A 16739-nucleotide genomic window follows, 5' to 3' on the forward strand; every position below is an offset into this window, starting at 1 on the left:
TATCTCGTAGCTCCTCATGCAGATGCTTCTTGAACACCACCAGGGATGGCAACTCCACCACACCTCATTGTACATGGCAAAAACATTCACTGAAATTCAGAAAAGGGTTGGACATTTATACATGCTATGAACACAGCAAATATACCCCCAAATAGTTGATGTGTGCCAAATGAAAGATAAACTCTAAAATCCTGAGGTTTGAGGTTTACGGGATGCTTAAAAGAGAGCTTAGACGTGCTGGTGGACAGCCTGTGAGAGGCAGGGAATCCTCCGCTGCAAGTCAGCCCGTGTGCTGGCCTCACCTGACGTTCCCATCCTGTGTAGCTCCTTGGGACAGGATGTCTCTGGTTTTGTTTGGCCAGAGATGCTGTCAAACACAGAACAATAGAATCATTATGGTTGGAAAGACCACTCAGATCACCTAATCCAATCATCAGTCGTCATCACGTCCACTAAACCATGTCGCTCAATACAACATTTACCCTTTTCTTGAAAACCTCCATGGACTGTGACTCCATCACCCCTCTGGGCAGCCTATGCCAATACATCACCACTCTTGGAGAAGAAATTTTTCCTAACATCCAACCTGAACCTCCCCTGGTGCAATTTGAGGCCATTATCCATCATCCTATTGCTGCTGCCTGGGAAAGGAGGCAGATCTCCACTTCACTCCAACCTCTTTTCAGGTCCTTGAGAGGGATAAGCCCTCCCCCTGAGCCTCTTCTCCAAACTAAATAAAACCAGTTATCTCAGCCATTCCATGTAAGACTTGTCCTCCATACCCTCACAGCTTCATTGTCTTTCTCTGGACACACTCAGGGTCCCGATGTTTTTCATGTACCGAGGGGGACAAAACTGAGCACAGTGCTTGACGTGTGGCCTCATCAGTGCATAGTACAGAGGGATGATCACCTTCCTGCTCCTGCTGGCTGCCCTGTTTCTGATACAAGCCAGAATGCCATTGCCCTACATCATGGGTCTGCCTCACCTGACAGATACCTTGGTGACTCTGAGGAACCCACTCAGCTTCCTATCAGCTTCGGTGTGCATCACACTAGCATTACCTCGCTGGCACGGGTGTAGAGCAATTACCTATTTCCTGCTCCTGTGCTTGCTCTCCAACCGCCTGGCAGCTGGAAACACTGTCTGAAGCAACCAATGTTTCAGGCTCTAGACATACCCGTGAGAACTCCTTCCTCTCCTTAACGCGTCCCAAATCCTGTTTGTAAGAGGTTCCCCGTGAAACAATCACTGCAAGCAACCACTTATGAAACAACACTGTATGCGTGGGTAAGAAGACTCGCTACCTCGCTCCCCACCACACGAACTCCCCCCAAGCTTCACGGCCCCCTGCAGTCCGCCCTGCTCCGCTCTCCACCCTCGCACCTCAGCGCCCACCCAACCGCAGCGCCTCTCGCCGCCACCAGCGCGGGAGGTGGGGGCAGCGGCGGGGCGGGGCCGGGGCGCAGCTGACGGGGGACGCCGGGGCTGGACGGAGCGGGCGCGCGCGCGAGACGGGAGGGGACGGGGAGGAGAGAAGGGGGAGCCCGCCCCGCCGCGGCGCCCGGCGCGCTCCCGGCCCGCCCCGCTTCCGCCCGGCGCGCTCCCGGCCCGCCCCGCTTCCGCCCGGCGCCGCTCTCCGTGCAGCGCTCGCTCTCTCGGCCCGTTCCGGCCTGGCCGTACTCCGCCGCACCCCCGGCTCCCATCGGGCAGCCCCGCCGTCGTCATCGCCCCCGCCCCCCCCTCCCCCGGCTACTAGGCGCTCCGGCTAGGGGTGACCCGCCGGTAGGGCCGCCTCTCTCCGCAGCGCGGGGCCTGCCCGCCGCTCCGCCTCGGGCCGATCCGTTGACGGTCGCCGCCGCGGAGAGGAGGAGGAGGAGGAGGAGGAGGCCGGAGCCGGGATGTCCGGGCAGCAACAACAACAGCAACAGCCGCCGCCGCCGCCGCTCCCCTTGGCGGCCGCCGCTCCGCCGCCGACGCCGGGGGTCCCCTCGGCTGCGGCCAGCCCCGGCCCCGCGCCTGCCGCCGCGCTCCTGCTCCACCCTCCGCCGCCGCCCGCCACCGCCGCGCCGCCGCCGCCGCCGCCCGCCGCCGGCAGCACCGGGCCCGCGGGGGGCGGCGGGGGTGGCGGGGCGCCCGGCTTGGCGGCGGGGAGCGGCGGCGGCGCCCCGGCGGCGTTCCCGCACGGCGACCCGGCCCTGAACGAGCAGGAGAAGGAGCTGAAGCGGAGGCTGAAGAGGCTGTACCCGGCCGTGGACGAGCAGGAGACGCCGCTGCCCCGCTCCTGGAGCCCGAAGGACAAATTCAGTTACATCGGCCTCTCGCAGAACAACCTGCGGGTGCACTACAAAGGTGAGGGCCGGGGCAACAATAACAGGAAATAACGCTCCGCGCCCTTCTCCTCCTCCGCGCCCCCCCGCCCGGCTCCGCGATCCCTGCCCCAGCCTCGGCCGTCCCCGGGGCGGCGGCTGCGTGACGGCGGTGCGGGGCTCCTTCCTGCGGGGAACGCGGAAACAGGGGGGAGGGGGAGGAAGGGGAGCAGGGGTGTGCTTTTAGGGGGGTGAAAATGGGATGAAGCTCCCTGAGCGCGTAGGGTTGCGAGAGAAGGGGGCGGCCGTGGGACTCGTGTCTGCTAAGGTGGTTTTGTAACTTCGTGCCTCCTGGTTCAACTTGCTGGTTCTCCGAAGGAAGATAAAAATCGAACTGTGTGCGCGTACGAATCCGAGCGAGCGTAGGAAACCGGCGAGCGTCGGTTGTTATGAAATGTCATAAAACCTGGAAACGCCGGCGTACGCTCTGACCTGAAAAAACACGGCCACATCTGGTGCTCCGGGCCTGCTCCGAGGGGAGAGTGGCTGCGCTTCACCACCACTTGTGCTGGCGGCGAGGAGCCGGCTCCTTTGTCAGTGCCCAGAGAACGGGGTGGGGAGGAAACAACCCCGCAGTCACCCTTCTGGGTTGTGCGCTGTGGTGCAATTCGAGTGAAATCCCGATAAACATGTTACTGTTTAATCGGAGGGGGAAAACGGCAACACAAACACATGGCAGGATTTGGCTGCCGTGAAAGGATTAAATGTACTCCCGGGGACTTGTTCTTTTTATTTTAATAGAGAGGCTTTATTATGACATACAGAATACTCTGTTAAAAATGCTAAGCGTGCTGCACCGTATGAAGCTAGTGTGGGAGGCTGGCGACCAGCTAGCTACAGAGCAGGTTTCTGGGAGGCCCCGAGTGCTTTAAGGACGTGTTATTTAATACCCAACTTCACATTTCCTGGCTTTTGTTCAGTTTTTCATGCCCTCTTATTTTTAGAAGCGTTTTGTATTTTCTGCCGCTTAGTGGCTGCAGTCGGTTTGAGTTGCTTTCTATTTGTTTTCATAGGATGATCATAGCTTTATGGCCATCAAGTCCTCCTGTGTGTTCTGCTTTGCCCTACTCTTTTTGCTCATGAACTAGAATTTAGAGACTTTCTTGGTCAGCCACTGTAATTGGAGAAGTGTATTTTCAGGCTTTATTTGTGCTATTTCTGGTTTCCTCCTCTTTGCCTTAGTTTTAAACCAGAAATGTGTTGCTTTGGAGAAATTAAAGCAGGCTCCATGTGCTTCTGAAGTAAAGACAACGTAGGAAATGCCGTGGATGCTCTACCAGAAGATGTGAAGCACAGTTGGTAGGTTATGGCAATAAAGCGCCTTTACTCTTGCTCTTAAGTAATAGTAAGTGATGGCGGCTGGAGAGTTCTTAAATTAGTCCAGGGGTCTGTGAAAAGGAGAGGTGTCGTGAATGGGTTTTTCTTTCTCCTAGCTGCAAGTGGGAGTGAATGGCCTCTCAAGTGGCCCCTCTTTTCTCCATGGGAGCTGAATGGAGGTGGATGTGAAGGCAGCCCCGGTGCATGTTACCAGGCTGGCACCTGGGCTCAGCAGTGTGAGGTATCAGACACTCGTACCTGAGGCACTGTGCAGGGAAACCACTGAAACATTTGCGGCCTTTTTCCTCCTCCCCGATGCTACAGCCCTATGAATGCAGTAAAAGGGAGGAAAATGAGGAGGTTCAGGGAGGAACATGAGAGCAGATAGCATGCAGAAATGTGCTTAGTGTTTTGAAATGTTGTCTCTACAAATCAGCCACAAGTAGCAGTCTCAAAAGAAGGCATTCGAAGTATCTTCTCATAGGTTATTAGATAACTTGAGAAGCACTGCAAAAGGCCAAGCATTTGTGAAAGAGTAGTAGATGTTTTTGTTAAAATTTGCATCATGCCTGAACACAGATGAAGATCTGTTGTCGTGGACCAAAGTATCCAAGGAAGGGGGAGGAGATGGGTCTGGCCAAAGAAGCCAGTGGTCACAATTGGTTCTCCTCTCTTCTGACAGTAGCGATGCAGTTTCTCAAGCTTTCCCTGCTGTGTCTGTAGTTTTCTGACTACAGAACTGTTTTTCTGGAGTAATGTCCTTTTATCTGTGATAGGTAGGAGGCACGTTTTTCTGGCATCACAGGACCACGGAGCATCCCAAGTTAGAAGGAACTCACGCAGGACCACCTGGAGTTCGAACCCTGTGTCTGAAACATTGTCCAAATGCTCCTTAATCTCTGGCTTCACCCTGAGTGTGTTGGGGGTACTTGCTTCTGAAAAGGTAGTGTGTTGGGATGGGGGTCAGTCAGTCAGAAGAAACACCTTCAAAGTCACTTCTTCATAGAGCTTCATAATTCTGATGTGCTGGCATGTTGTGAAAAATTGCACTTGGTTGGTTTGTTGGAGAAATGATGGTCTTCTCTCTGTGATGTTGAACGTTGTTCTAATTTTCTCACATAGCAGCGGACAACTTGTCTGGAGATGCGAGCTGCGGGAGATGTCTCTTTGTACCCATCGCAGCTGTCATGTTTTATACTGCCTTTCTGGATCTGTAGGTTTTTGCAGGTCTCCTAGGGGAAACGCTTAGAAACCAAAACTGCTGCAAACCCAGGTGTTGTGTTAATCAAGGGGTGAAGAGTTCTTCTGTACTCTCTGCCATCAGGGTGATGGCACCTGAAATCATGTTGGGGTGAAAAAAAAAAATGGAGGATCAGTGCTCAGATTCTTCTGTGTTACCTTGCAGAATCATAGTGAGTTACTTGAGAAGGGAGATGTATTTGGGGAGGTGGCAGAGAAGAAGATGCCTTGGCTGGCGTGTTGTTTATCAGGTGTAGTTTCTTTCCACAGTGAGTTATTCTGTTGCGGTTTTACAAATTCTGGCTTTTGATTAGGAAGTGTTGTCAAAATCTGGATGTGGTACTGATATACATTGGCACTGGTGGTACTATAATACATTAGAGACTATACCCCAGGGAATATTTGTTTTCAGATGGACGAACGTACACTTTGGTGTTGCTGCCAGCTAGCTGTCCAAGCTGATAAAGTTAACGCTGTCCTTGTGACTGTTGTTGTAGGATCTCTATGTAGGGGAGAAGAAAAAAACCAGTATCATGAGCAGAATTTGTGTAATCTCACGTAGTTGTAATATTAATAGCTCTGAAATGGAGGTAGGTGATAAGGGAATCACAAGAGTTTGGGCCTGTGTGTAATATGTGTAAAGTAGTTCTTAAACCAGTTATTTAGCTATTAAGGTAAGAAAGACATCTTTTAAAGTATTTCTACATATGTACTTGGAATTACCACTTGGATCTTGTGGAAAGACATCAATCTTGTAAATGATGTATGTAATATGTATGTTCCAGTAGACAGGCAGATTGATTTCATTAGATAATAATCTATGCAGTGAGATAAAAAAAATATATAGACCTAACCTAGGCAGCAACCAGGAAAGAACTTGCATGCAGGAGTATGTAAACAGACCAAGTCATTAGTGAGAAAAATCATGGAAGGTTCTCTGGTAACTTCACTTGTCCCGTGAAGCGTTCACAGAAAAACAAACAAATACAAAACCGAAGCAAAAAAAACAACTGGCAAAAGTTATGCAATTTTTGAGCAATTGGCCATTGCGTGAACTTCTTCAAATGTGTCACAGGCCAGAAATCTTAGCCAGGCATTTATTTACAGTGCAGTTGCCTTTGAACTGTCTCTGGTGCCAAACTAAAAGTATTCTATTTTATTTTCCAGTGCAAACTCTGCCTCCCAATTTCTGTAACGAAAACAAAAGGGGATTTTATAGTAATAATTCTGTGTTGTCATTCAGTGATGCAGGGATTGTGTTAATTTCACTGGCAGAGAACACTTGAAGTACATTCAGTACTCCATGTAAGACATAGTACACAATGTCTGCTTTGAACACTCTCGTAGCTCTGAGATGTCTTGTTTTGTTAAACGGGGAGGGAAAGTTGAAGTAACATCAGTAATTTGCTCACGTCTTTTTTTTTTCCTTCCTTGTCTCAGTAAAAGCTTTTCCTAATGAATCCCAGAGATGATTAGACCCTGGCTATTTAACTTTTGTCAGGCTGAACAAGGCACTGAACCACCTGTTGGAAATAACTTCAGTTAAGCTTACGTAAACTTCATTTAGGGATTTAAACTGCATAAGCATGTTTACCTCTGGCGAGGTCAACACTTCAGTAGACTTCATTGCACATGCATCATGCACTTGGATTTCGGTTCAAAGAACAGATTTTTGGAAGTCGAAATGTTTCCTCCACATATGTTTTTGTCTGAATTAGCTTTTTCAAGTAGACGGAATTTAAACTTAGATTAATTTCTATTTAATCTCGCTAAAGAGCTAATTATATTAGTAAAAATAATTAATGTGAATGGTGGCTTAAAAAGAAAATTAAGCTTTACTTAATAAACACAGACTTGTAGCTGCTGAACGTTTTTAGTGAAAACAAAATAGAAAGCATTTCTAGCAATGGAATTGTCTGTGATCTGGTGTGCTGTGTAAAGCCGAAGCTTTGTGCGCTAGATTTCTCTTCTCCCTCCAGTGCATCTCTTGGCAGAATCTTAATGCTGGAAATGAATTTTTAGTATTAAAGACTTACAGTTTATATTAAGACTTTATCCGTACCTTGCAACTATGGGATAACTCTACTTTAGGTAACGCAGTGTAGCGTTCATATAATTTACTCCAGGCATTTGGGACCTCTTGATTCGGAAGTTCAGAGCTGGATGTCCAAGGTGTATTTTATACAAAAGCAAGTAAGTGAGGATTCAGATCATCAAAGAGCATGGTAAGGGTATGTCCAGTTTATGAACTGCCCGACTCCCCCAGAGTTCCATCGGTGACAGTGGCCATAAGTGCCCAGGGAGAAGTGTGAAGCCATGTCAAGCATGTATGGTGTTTCTGTGTTTCTATTTCCAGCTATTTTAAGGTAGAGGGCATCACAAGCAGAACACAGTTTCTCAGTTGCATACTGTTTCAGAGGTTTGCTCATTTTCTGTGTGAACACAAACCTCTATCTTGTCCTTTAGTAAGAAATCTTGCAGCTCAGCTCCTTGCAGTGTAAAGAGCCTCATTTTTGTTTTAAAGTTGGCTGATAACTAGCTCCTCTTGGCTCCTCACACTAATGTAGCTTAGTAGTATCAGAGGTCTCAACTAGCGTGTTGTGGCAGTGTTTGGAATATTTGAATGTAGTCAATGGGGTGATACTATTGACAATGTTGTTATAAATAATAACTAACTGCAAATAAAAGCAGCAGACTCAGGTAGTAAAACAGGATTCATGGGAGATTACATTATAAGGCCAGCAGTTCTAAATTAAGGTTGCCTTTTGTTTAAATGAGATGAAAGCAGTTCTGGACACTGACTTCCCCAAGCGTGTCGTTTCACCATTTGAAGCGTTTGGCAATATTGGTAAGGTAATCCTGTTACTTCTGCTCATGTGTGGACTTCTCATTTGCACTGTGACAGCTGTGTGTGGCTGTGAACTGGATCAAAGAACTGATCTGCTGCTTAAAAAACAATCTGATGGGTTTTGTAAAGCCAGATCAGTGAATTCAATCTGGTTCATGGTATGTCCTTGCAAGCAGGCAAGGGGGCGTGAGAAGGGGACTAGTTCCAGGAAGAGGTGTGCTAAGAATGCCTTAGGTTGGTATTATGTCCAAACACTTTATGGTTTCCAAAAAAATAAGTCTCCTCAGTAATAGGTATACATTTTGAATAATATTTGTCTAGTTGCTAATGCTTTAGGCGTCTGTGTGGAAGGCTTTTCCAAATAAGGAGGCTGACTCAAAGTGAAACTACAGATTGTCAAGTGCATAGAATAACCAAGGGAACTTCACAGTCTGTTTTAAAATAGAAAGCTAAGGACACTTAAAAAGAAGGCCACCCTCCCATCTTTATTAAATTAGTGCTTCATTTAATCAGAAGTTGCTGAATTAAAGGGATCTCTCAGAAGTTTCATGCTTTGCCTGTAAAGTTACGGGGTGCCTTTTTAGCTGAAGTATTTCTGCATATTGAAGAATGATAATCTAATTTGTAGTAGCTAAATAGTGAGTAACCAACGCTTGGAAACCAAGGGAACGTAAGGAAGCTGTAAGGTTATGTGCTTGGCTATTGCCTTGGTTGACACAGCCTGAGGAGGTAATTTACCAGTTGCGTGCTGTCTTGTATATGGAGGAGTAAATTATTACTTCTTCCCCATCTGAGGAACACACGGAAGGTAGTTAATAAGCTTAATATAGTAAAATATATGAGGTGATCAAAACATCTTGACGTAAAATGTTTATTAATGGCATATCGAAGTGAATGGTGCACTTGCAGCCAGAGTTAAGGTAGCTGGCTGGTTCCCTTCAGGCAGTAATACACAGAGGCGAACTGGTTATGTCAGAAGAGCATTGTAGGTCAGACCTAAACTGGGTGAGTGATGAGTTTGCTGAGCTAGTGAAGTTTTTGATGCAAGTGTTATCGTGGTGAAGAGCTTTTCTTGGCTGAGCATGCATTGTTTGGTAAGAGATGGTGGGTGCTAGCTCTAGGCGTTTACTGCGTTAGCAACATTTACACTAGAGGGCTCTGTAGATAAAAGTTTGATAGCACAGGTCAGCTGTGCCTGATTGTTCTGACTGCCTGGCCTGTTTTCCTGCACTTTCTTGCTTTCTCTGTGACTGGGCTTCCTGTGTGTGAGATGTTTAATCTGTTCCTGAGCAGTAATTCCAGTATTAACACCACTGGAAGAAGATACCTTTTTTTTTGCATATGCAGATTGATTAGTCTCCAAGTGCTAGCAGGTCTTCCTCTCTGGGCTGGAGGTGGCAGTGCTGAAGCCTGAGCCTGTCTCTTTCATTGTTTCCTCAGGTCCATGTTGAGTCTGGTGATGGAATCTGTGTGAATTTTTCTTATGACAGTGAGAGTCCTTTTCCTGGTCAATCTGCTGTCTTACTGAAAAGCTTCTTGCCAGATTCCAGTTTATTTATTAATGCTATATATGATGATCCAGCGTATGACTTTAATGCAATAGCTGAGGGATTCTGGTATGCTCAGTAAAGACTGGGCCTGCTTGAACAGGTGGTTGCTAAAAACAAGTCAGCTGGCCAAAAGCCTGCTTCCATGTGGCCTGTGGAACAAAAGGGTTTGAGAAAGGTGGTGCATTTGGAAGAATCACTCATAGCAGAGTGTAAATAGCTCTTGGGTTAGGTTGAACAATCTGAGTAGGCAGCAGTTGAGATTTTTGTTGCAGCAAAGCTGATACCTAGTGAGGCTTGTGAGAAGGAGGAGTAGGAACTACGTTAACTCAGTTGCAAGCTGATGTTAATGTTGTCCTGAAATAGCATTCAGAATGTGGAAACAAGTCACATATTCTATAAAATGGCTGATTTACTCTGTGGAACATTAAAGTGTCTTAAAGTTAACCTGAAGATTCAGTAGCAGTGGGCATTAGGATAAACTAGTTTGTATCATTTCTTCAGTCTATAGAAATGCGTCAGTACTGTGCTTGAGATGTCATGCAGGACTTCTAAATCCAGGTGGGCTTTTCTCAGTTGTGTTACCTGCTACAGTGAAACTTTCTAGCTTCCTGTTGGCTAATAGTAAGAACCCTTTAGGGTAATATATTCAGAACTTCTCATAGCATGCTTAGTTGCAATGCAGAAACTTACAATGGGAGATAAATATTGGAAGAAATACGCTAGCATAAAACAGGGCTAGCTAGAATACTGTAAATTGCTTGCTCATTATGTAAGCTTTTTTTTTCTGAGGAGTTGGTGTGCATACCTTTGATTTACCTTCTGCAGTTATTTCCGATACACTTCTGTTGTGATTGAATGTAATTGTTTTTCAGGTCATGGGAAAACTCCAAAAGATGCTGCTTCTGTTCGAGCTACACATCCTATACCTGCAGCCTGTGGCATATACTATTTTGAAGTTAAAATTGTCAGCAAGGGAAGAGATGGGTAAGTAATGAATGCTTTATTAATTATTACTTAAAATAATGTTTCAGTCATCTTTCAGTCAGCAGATGTTTTTGGTAGCAAGGCTTTTTTATGTAGTTTTTATGTAGCTTAATTCATTATTCATGAGAAGTCGCACTCTGATATTTGGTTAAGTCAGTCAATTGTGGTGTTATCCACAAATCAGTGTATGAAGTGAATGCTATGATAACATCTCCTCGTTTGCTCTTGACAGAGAAGTTGGGGTTTAAATGACTTAGTTTGTGCGCGCTTTTACCTTTAACGGTGTAATATGTGTATACAGAGCCTAGGTAATTTTTAAGAAGCGTTTAGCATGTGCAGCTGATGAACCCACCTCTGCGGTGCAGTCTTTTCATTGGATGCTCTATTAATTTTAGTAGTAAAGTTGTCCTTTAAGCTCCTTTTTATTGAGCATTTGTAAGAATAAAGAAGAACACTCTGAGTGGGTATCTGGGAATCAGTCACTATGGAAAGTACGAGAGAGAGTGAATGAGTACAGCTGGTGTTGTGAAGGAATGTTTTGAAAAGCTGGCCTCTCAGTGTTGCTGCTGCCTTTGAAGGGTGTTTGTGGTGGTTTGTTATCAGTTCTTTTCTCAAAAGTTCTCTCTGGGAGACTTCTTTGCTATCAGAATCCTGCACCTGCATTTGTGAAGACCTAAGTATCTTTAAGTTGAGACAGCAGTAATTAGTGTTTCTGGTAATTATTTCCTGTCACTTTTACGAGTAACTTTTTGTTAAACTTAAGCATTTAAAAAAAATATCTGTCCTTCTGCTGGCAGTTAAATAGAGTACTGTGACTGGCTAGCGATGCATATGGCTTTTCCTGAAAGGCATGATGGATTTTAAAGTGATGGCAACGTGTATGAAGGAGAGAGTGTTGTTTTACCAAACTTGGCTGACACATAACCCTTTGCTGCCTTATAGTTGCTTCTAATGCAGAAGGTTGTTCGGGCCAGTCTACAAAAGTGGAAGCCACCCTCAAGCAAAGTATTTCAAGATTTGAGGTGTCCGTAACTAAGACTTGTGGAGTTACCTGCAAAGCATGTTTAAATAATCCGAGGGAGGCTTGTTTCAATAGTAATACGTACTGCCTTGCCTCACTCTTGATCTTTTTTCATTGTCACTTCTTTGAAAGGTCTTTATCTGCATAATGAGCTGTTCATTTTTCTTCATAGTATAATATAGCATGGGTGCTGGGGAATACTGTGCACAGAGCCAATGCTAGATCTAGCTTTGGCTGCTGAAGAGCAGAAAGTGGGGTGACCTTGAGTGGATGTGTCTATCTCTAGACCCTACCTTCAGTACCAAGAGGCCTCTGACATGATGCAGTGTCAATCTCACAGTTATATGTTTTGCTGAGTTCAAACTAAGAAATCATTTTCAAATTACTAAACTGGGGGATATAATGCAGAGACATTGCAGTAGGTCTACAAAGAACAGTTTTATAGGGTTCATTAGTTCTTTCTCACTGTTGTTTCAATTGGCTGGCTCCACACACAGTCTTAATGTTTTTTCTTCTTGGCATCTGGTAATGGGAAAAGAGTTCGTGAAGACCACGACTGTAGGGGGCCAGCATGCAGCTAATATGATCAATTAGTTGAAATGCCTTACTGTTGCAAAAGAATCTACTTTCAAGGCTGAGCCTGGCTGTGGAAACACTACAGCCTTCATTTTATGGTGCTGTTTGAAATAAAATCCTAGACTACTAGAGGCAACTTGAGTATCTGTCTGCAAGATTAAATACAGCTTGCAGCCTTCTTAAAGCCACTGGATAATATAATGCTGTTTGCAGTTCCCTTTGGTAGTGGCCTTTACTTTTAGTATTTGTTTTTTATAAATGTAGCTTAAAGTATTTAAGCAGTGAATTAAATTACATGAGCAAGTCTAGCAGTATTCATGTGTGTGTACTCTAGCTTAGTGTGGCTTGCCTCAAATCATCAAAACCCTTTACTAAAACTCTTTTCTAGGAGATCTAACCTTTTTGCCACTTTAGAACTTGATTATCCTGTTCCGGGAATATTATCTTGAGTATGTCGAGGTTCCTGAGCAATCACAAAGCTGATTTTGCCACCTGCGAAGTTGGAGCACAGTTCGTTTTTTGTATAGGGCATAGATCTGACAGGGCTTCCACTATGGTATGTTGTAACATCCTGGGAGGCAGAATTATTTTGTTGCTCTAGTGACCTAGGCCGCTAAATTCTGTATGTATTTGGGGGATGATAGTCTTGAGTAGGAGTTTGAGAGTGCACAATATATTCATTTTGCATAGCGATGAACTTGTAGGCATTATGGATGTACCGAAGAAATTACAAAAACAGGCTTACTAGGAAATAAGAAATAGATCTGGAGGTTAGTATTACAGAAGAGATGAAGAGTGAAGTTGCTTTTGATGATGATAAATGATAGGGCCATGCAACATCTGATGGTAACAGATGGAAAAAAAAGGGAAGTGAGGATGAAGTTTAACAAAAGTAATAAGGTTGAAATGTCTTTCAAACAAAAGCTCTTTGGTTACTTGCACGGTGCTTGCCATGAAGAGTCCTGATGTCCTTTATGTGCTGCTACAGTGAAGACGTGAATAATTCTTATCAGACTAAAAACTTCTTGTTAGAAGTGCAACCAGCTGCTGTATTGTTTTGTGAATATTTTCTCTTCTGCATTTCTTCACTTTTTTTTTCTTTAATTTCATGCCTCCTTTTGCAGTCTGAGCACCTCTTGGATAAGGACCTCTTTGTATACTCTTGCTTTGTTTTGCTTGGCCTCATGCGAAATGTTGCGGGTAGGGAATGTGAGTAGTTAGAGATAATAACAGTAGGTGAATAATGAATGTTGGATTGGGAATAGTACAAAGGTGATTATTACAAGACATGTTAGGAAGAAGACTATTAATGTGAGTAAGCTCTTATCCGGATCACTGTTGAAATGTTCAGTTAATAGAAATATACCTCAAAACAAACAAAAAACCCTAACAAATATGTAAGTCAGATTTGAGAGTGTTGCAGCAATTACTTTCAAAATATTCTGATATGGTAGAGGAGGCTAAACATAGTTGCGGCTTTAAATTAAACCTTTTTAAGCCCATAATATTTCTCAGCCTGAAACTGCTCTATCAGAGAACTAGAAATAACATGAGAAGTTTTTCCTGTAGCTTCTTACAACTATGGTTTTAATGTCATCTAATTTTCTAGAGTAGGGGCTGAATTTTACCAGCATATGTCAGTGGTCTGGGGATGGAAATGAACAAGAGTGTGCTAAGTCCTGTTCTTGTAACCTGTAAATCAGTTACCATCACTTACTTTCCAGAAGTGACCCCCATGTGTCCATTTTCCTTGCTAGGCTCGTATGTGCAAATGAGAATATATCCAGTCTTGCTCAATTCTTGATTTCACTTTGCTCATGCTGCCTTCCACTGAGCCATGCTAATCTTTTGCATGTATAGCTCCTTTGTCTTTGTGTAAAGGAGAAATGCATCTGCCTTACAGCCCAGCATTTTATTTCAGATAGCAACAAATCCCACCCCCTTTTATGCAACTGAAAGTTCCTTGCATGATGCTGTCACAGTTTATTTAAGCTGTAAGAGTGATCAGTGGTTTCTGCGGACATTCTTCTTCAGTGGTCAAGAGCCATCTGTATCCTCTCTGTTAGGAGTGTGTGAGCTTTGCCGTACCCTTTGGTTGTTTCCTTCGGGCACTCGAGGCTTAAAGATACGCCAGTTTCACTTTCCTAGGGGCTGTCTGAAGGGTGTCCAGTGGTTACCAGAAGCAAAATGCTGTCCTGTCATTCTGTGTTATAAATAGCTTGTGTGTATTGCAGGATGATCATCCATTTCTACACGAGTTTCAGTCCTAGGCTTGTTGATATGTGTAGTGAATCTCCTCTTTTCCAGTCAGAGCAGGATTTTTGTTTTGTTTACAGTTTTTATTCTAAGCTGTGGTTTGAATGCTTTGTGGTGATTCAGCCATGAAAATCAGCAGCCTCTAAACACTTGCTGAGGTCTCTTCCCCTGTCCCAGTTTGTAGCTGTTTGTGTTAGCTACGTGATAAACCTGATGGAATAGCTTGTTCTCCAAAAGCTGACCTCAAGAGTGAGTTGTTTTTTAGCCTAATTAGTTCTTAGTATGTCTGTTTATTTGTCAGCATACAAAGAGAGGGCATCTTGGAACAGAAATGAGCTTTTACATTTTTTACTCCAGGTCTTTAACATTGCTCTTTCTTTATCTCATGGATTGGTTTGTAAACCCAATTTTAAACAGTGGGAAACTGATACGATTGCCATTTATTTCTAGACAATCTTTTGTACTTTTAGAACAACTGAGGAAGATATATGCTTAGTTACATCCACTGAGAGGATTTAATCTTTTTTGGAGAAGAATGAAATCAAGAATTGGAAATGTGAAGTTGTCCAGAAGAAAAAAAAACAAACCCAAAAGCTAAGGTTGGACAGGCTGTCGTGCTTTTAGCAAATAGCACAGAGCTAACACCTCTGTGAGAGCGATTGTTCAGTCTGTAGTGTGGTTGTACTGGTGCAGATATTTACAGACAAGCTTTGTTTTGCACTTGTGAGATCTGCTGAATGTCCTGTACCCAAATCAAACGTTATATCAGCGTGATCTTTAGCAGCCTTGCTGATGTGGCCTTAAGGCACCTGTTGGCTTATGGCTGTTTTAAAACACTGTCCAATATAACTAGATTTCTGTTTTGGCTACATCTTGCAGTATATATTGTGTATATGGTGAGGTGAGTGAAGACATAAGTAGCAACTCAAGTAGCTATCTCAGAACATTCTGGAAAATTACATGTCAATTTCTATGGCACCCATGCCTGTGGTTTAGGCAGATTTTTAGTGTGTTTGGTTGATGTTTGTGAAATCCAGCATTCTGCTGTCTTTTAAAACGTGTGTGTAAATCTTTAAACAGAAACTGTGCTTTCTTGCAAAGAAAAAATGTTGCTGTTGCAATAAGTTGGCTTTTCCTTTTAGCATCCCGTGTACCCATTTTCTTGTAAACAGAACACAGAATAATCTTCAGTTGCTGTTTTGTTTGTGTGTTTTGTATGCTACTAACCTAACAGAAAAACTTTGTGTGGTCTTAAGGTCTATTTTTGTCCTTTTGTTATGTCCTCAGAAAGCAGTTGTTTGTTGCAATAACAGTCATTTGTTACCACAACATGTGTACTTCACTTACTCTCTTATGTGTTATTGGCATTATTAGTAGAGTACTTGTGTATAAAGTAGAATTAAAACAAGAAAAGTCTGAAGTAAATTTATTATCTTAATGCTCTGACTTGAAGTATAGCAACTGCAAGAGGAGATTGGATTGTGAAATAGCAAGTGTATTTTCTCTTAAACTGTAACACTACCTTGTTTTTTATCCATACGGGAGACAATTGTAGTTCTTTCCCACTTGTCAAATGTGTGAAAGTGTAGGAGGATTATTTGAGGTACGTATTTAATTGGTCAGAAATACCTGTAGCTGGAACAAGAAAGGGTTTTGTTCGTTAATGTTTTGTAGAAATGAAGATCCTTCTTTTTAAAAGGAAATATAGAGAATGTCTCATTTCTTTTTTTCTGCTTCTTACAGAATTTTAAGTTATCCCCTTCTTACAAGGTTCAGCCATATAAATAAACTGCATGGATGATAATCTCGCTGTCTTGCATTATCTTATTGTCTGTGCAGCTGTTCTTTTTTTGGCAGCAGTGTCACCAGAAAGGCTTTTGTTCTCAAGAAGTGTCACTTGACAGAAATTGTGCAGCCTCAGAAAGTGAGAGGGCTATCTGAAGGTTGGAACAGAGTAAATCGTTATCTCTAGGATCATTATAGGAATGACAAGGAAAATGTTATAGGAGTAAGTTTCACACACTACCGAAGATGACTGTCTGACTTTTTTCCTCTTCATGTAGAACTAGATCCATCTGAAAGCTGGGTTTATCATGTTCAAAATACTGTTTCCTTGGAAACGTTTCACAAAATTAAACTTGTTTTCAATTTGAAATGAAAGACTCAAACTGTCTATGGCATATTTTGAAACACTTAAATAGAGAAAAGTTTAACAGCTCATATCTTATTGTGAATGTGCAGACAATAAGAGTCTCAGATTAGCATATCCCTACAAAATTTTAATGCAGTCTAGCTCTGTTAAAGATGAAATTTGAATACCTTTTTATTGTGCTGCATTTCTGGCCTTACAGTGCACTGTCAGTAATGATAGTGTAGAAAATAATAGGAAGATGTTATTTGGACTTGTATATCCTTGCAAGTCAGTCAGTTGTGTAGGCTCTTAGGTTTAGTCTTAAGATTCTTGAAGATGTGTTGTTTTTCCTCCTCATACCCTTTTGTAAGATACTGGACAGTAAAACAAACTGCACCTGTTGTATAACTGACTTGTTTCAGCATGTAAAAAATGAGGATTTTTCAGT

At 43.6% G+C, this 16739-nt stretch overlaps 1 protein-coding gene across 1 annotated transcript in view; it reads left to right on the forward strand.

The window, feature by feature from the left end:
* The first annotated feature begins 1764 nt into the window (after positions 1-1764).
* RANBP9 (RAN binding protein 9) overlaps positions 1765-16739 on the forward strand; it is a 36577-nt gene continuing 21602 nt past the window's right edge. Inside the window, exons 1-2 of the mRNA XM_072327572.1 lie at positions 1765-2352; positions 10196-10307. Of these exons, the coding sequence (XP_072183673.1) occupies positions 1902-2352; positions 10196-10307 (563 nt within the window). The 5' untranslated portion in view covers positions 1765-1901. The remainder of the gene's footprint in view (positions 2353-10195; positions 10308-16739) is intronic.

The sequence above is a fragment of the Excalfactoria chinensis genome, chromosome 2, assembly GCF_039878825.1.
Source record: "Excalfactoria chinensis isolate bCotChi1 chromosome 2, bCotChi1.hap2, whole genome shotgun sequence".
NCBI classification, from domain to species: domain Eukaryota; kingdom Metazoa; phylum Chordata; class Aves; order Galliformes; family Phasianidae; genus Excalfactoria; species Excalfactoria chinensis.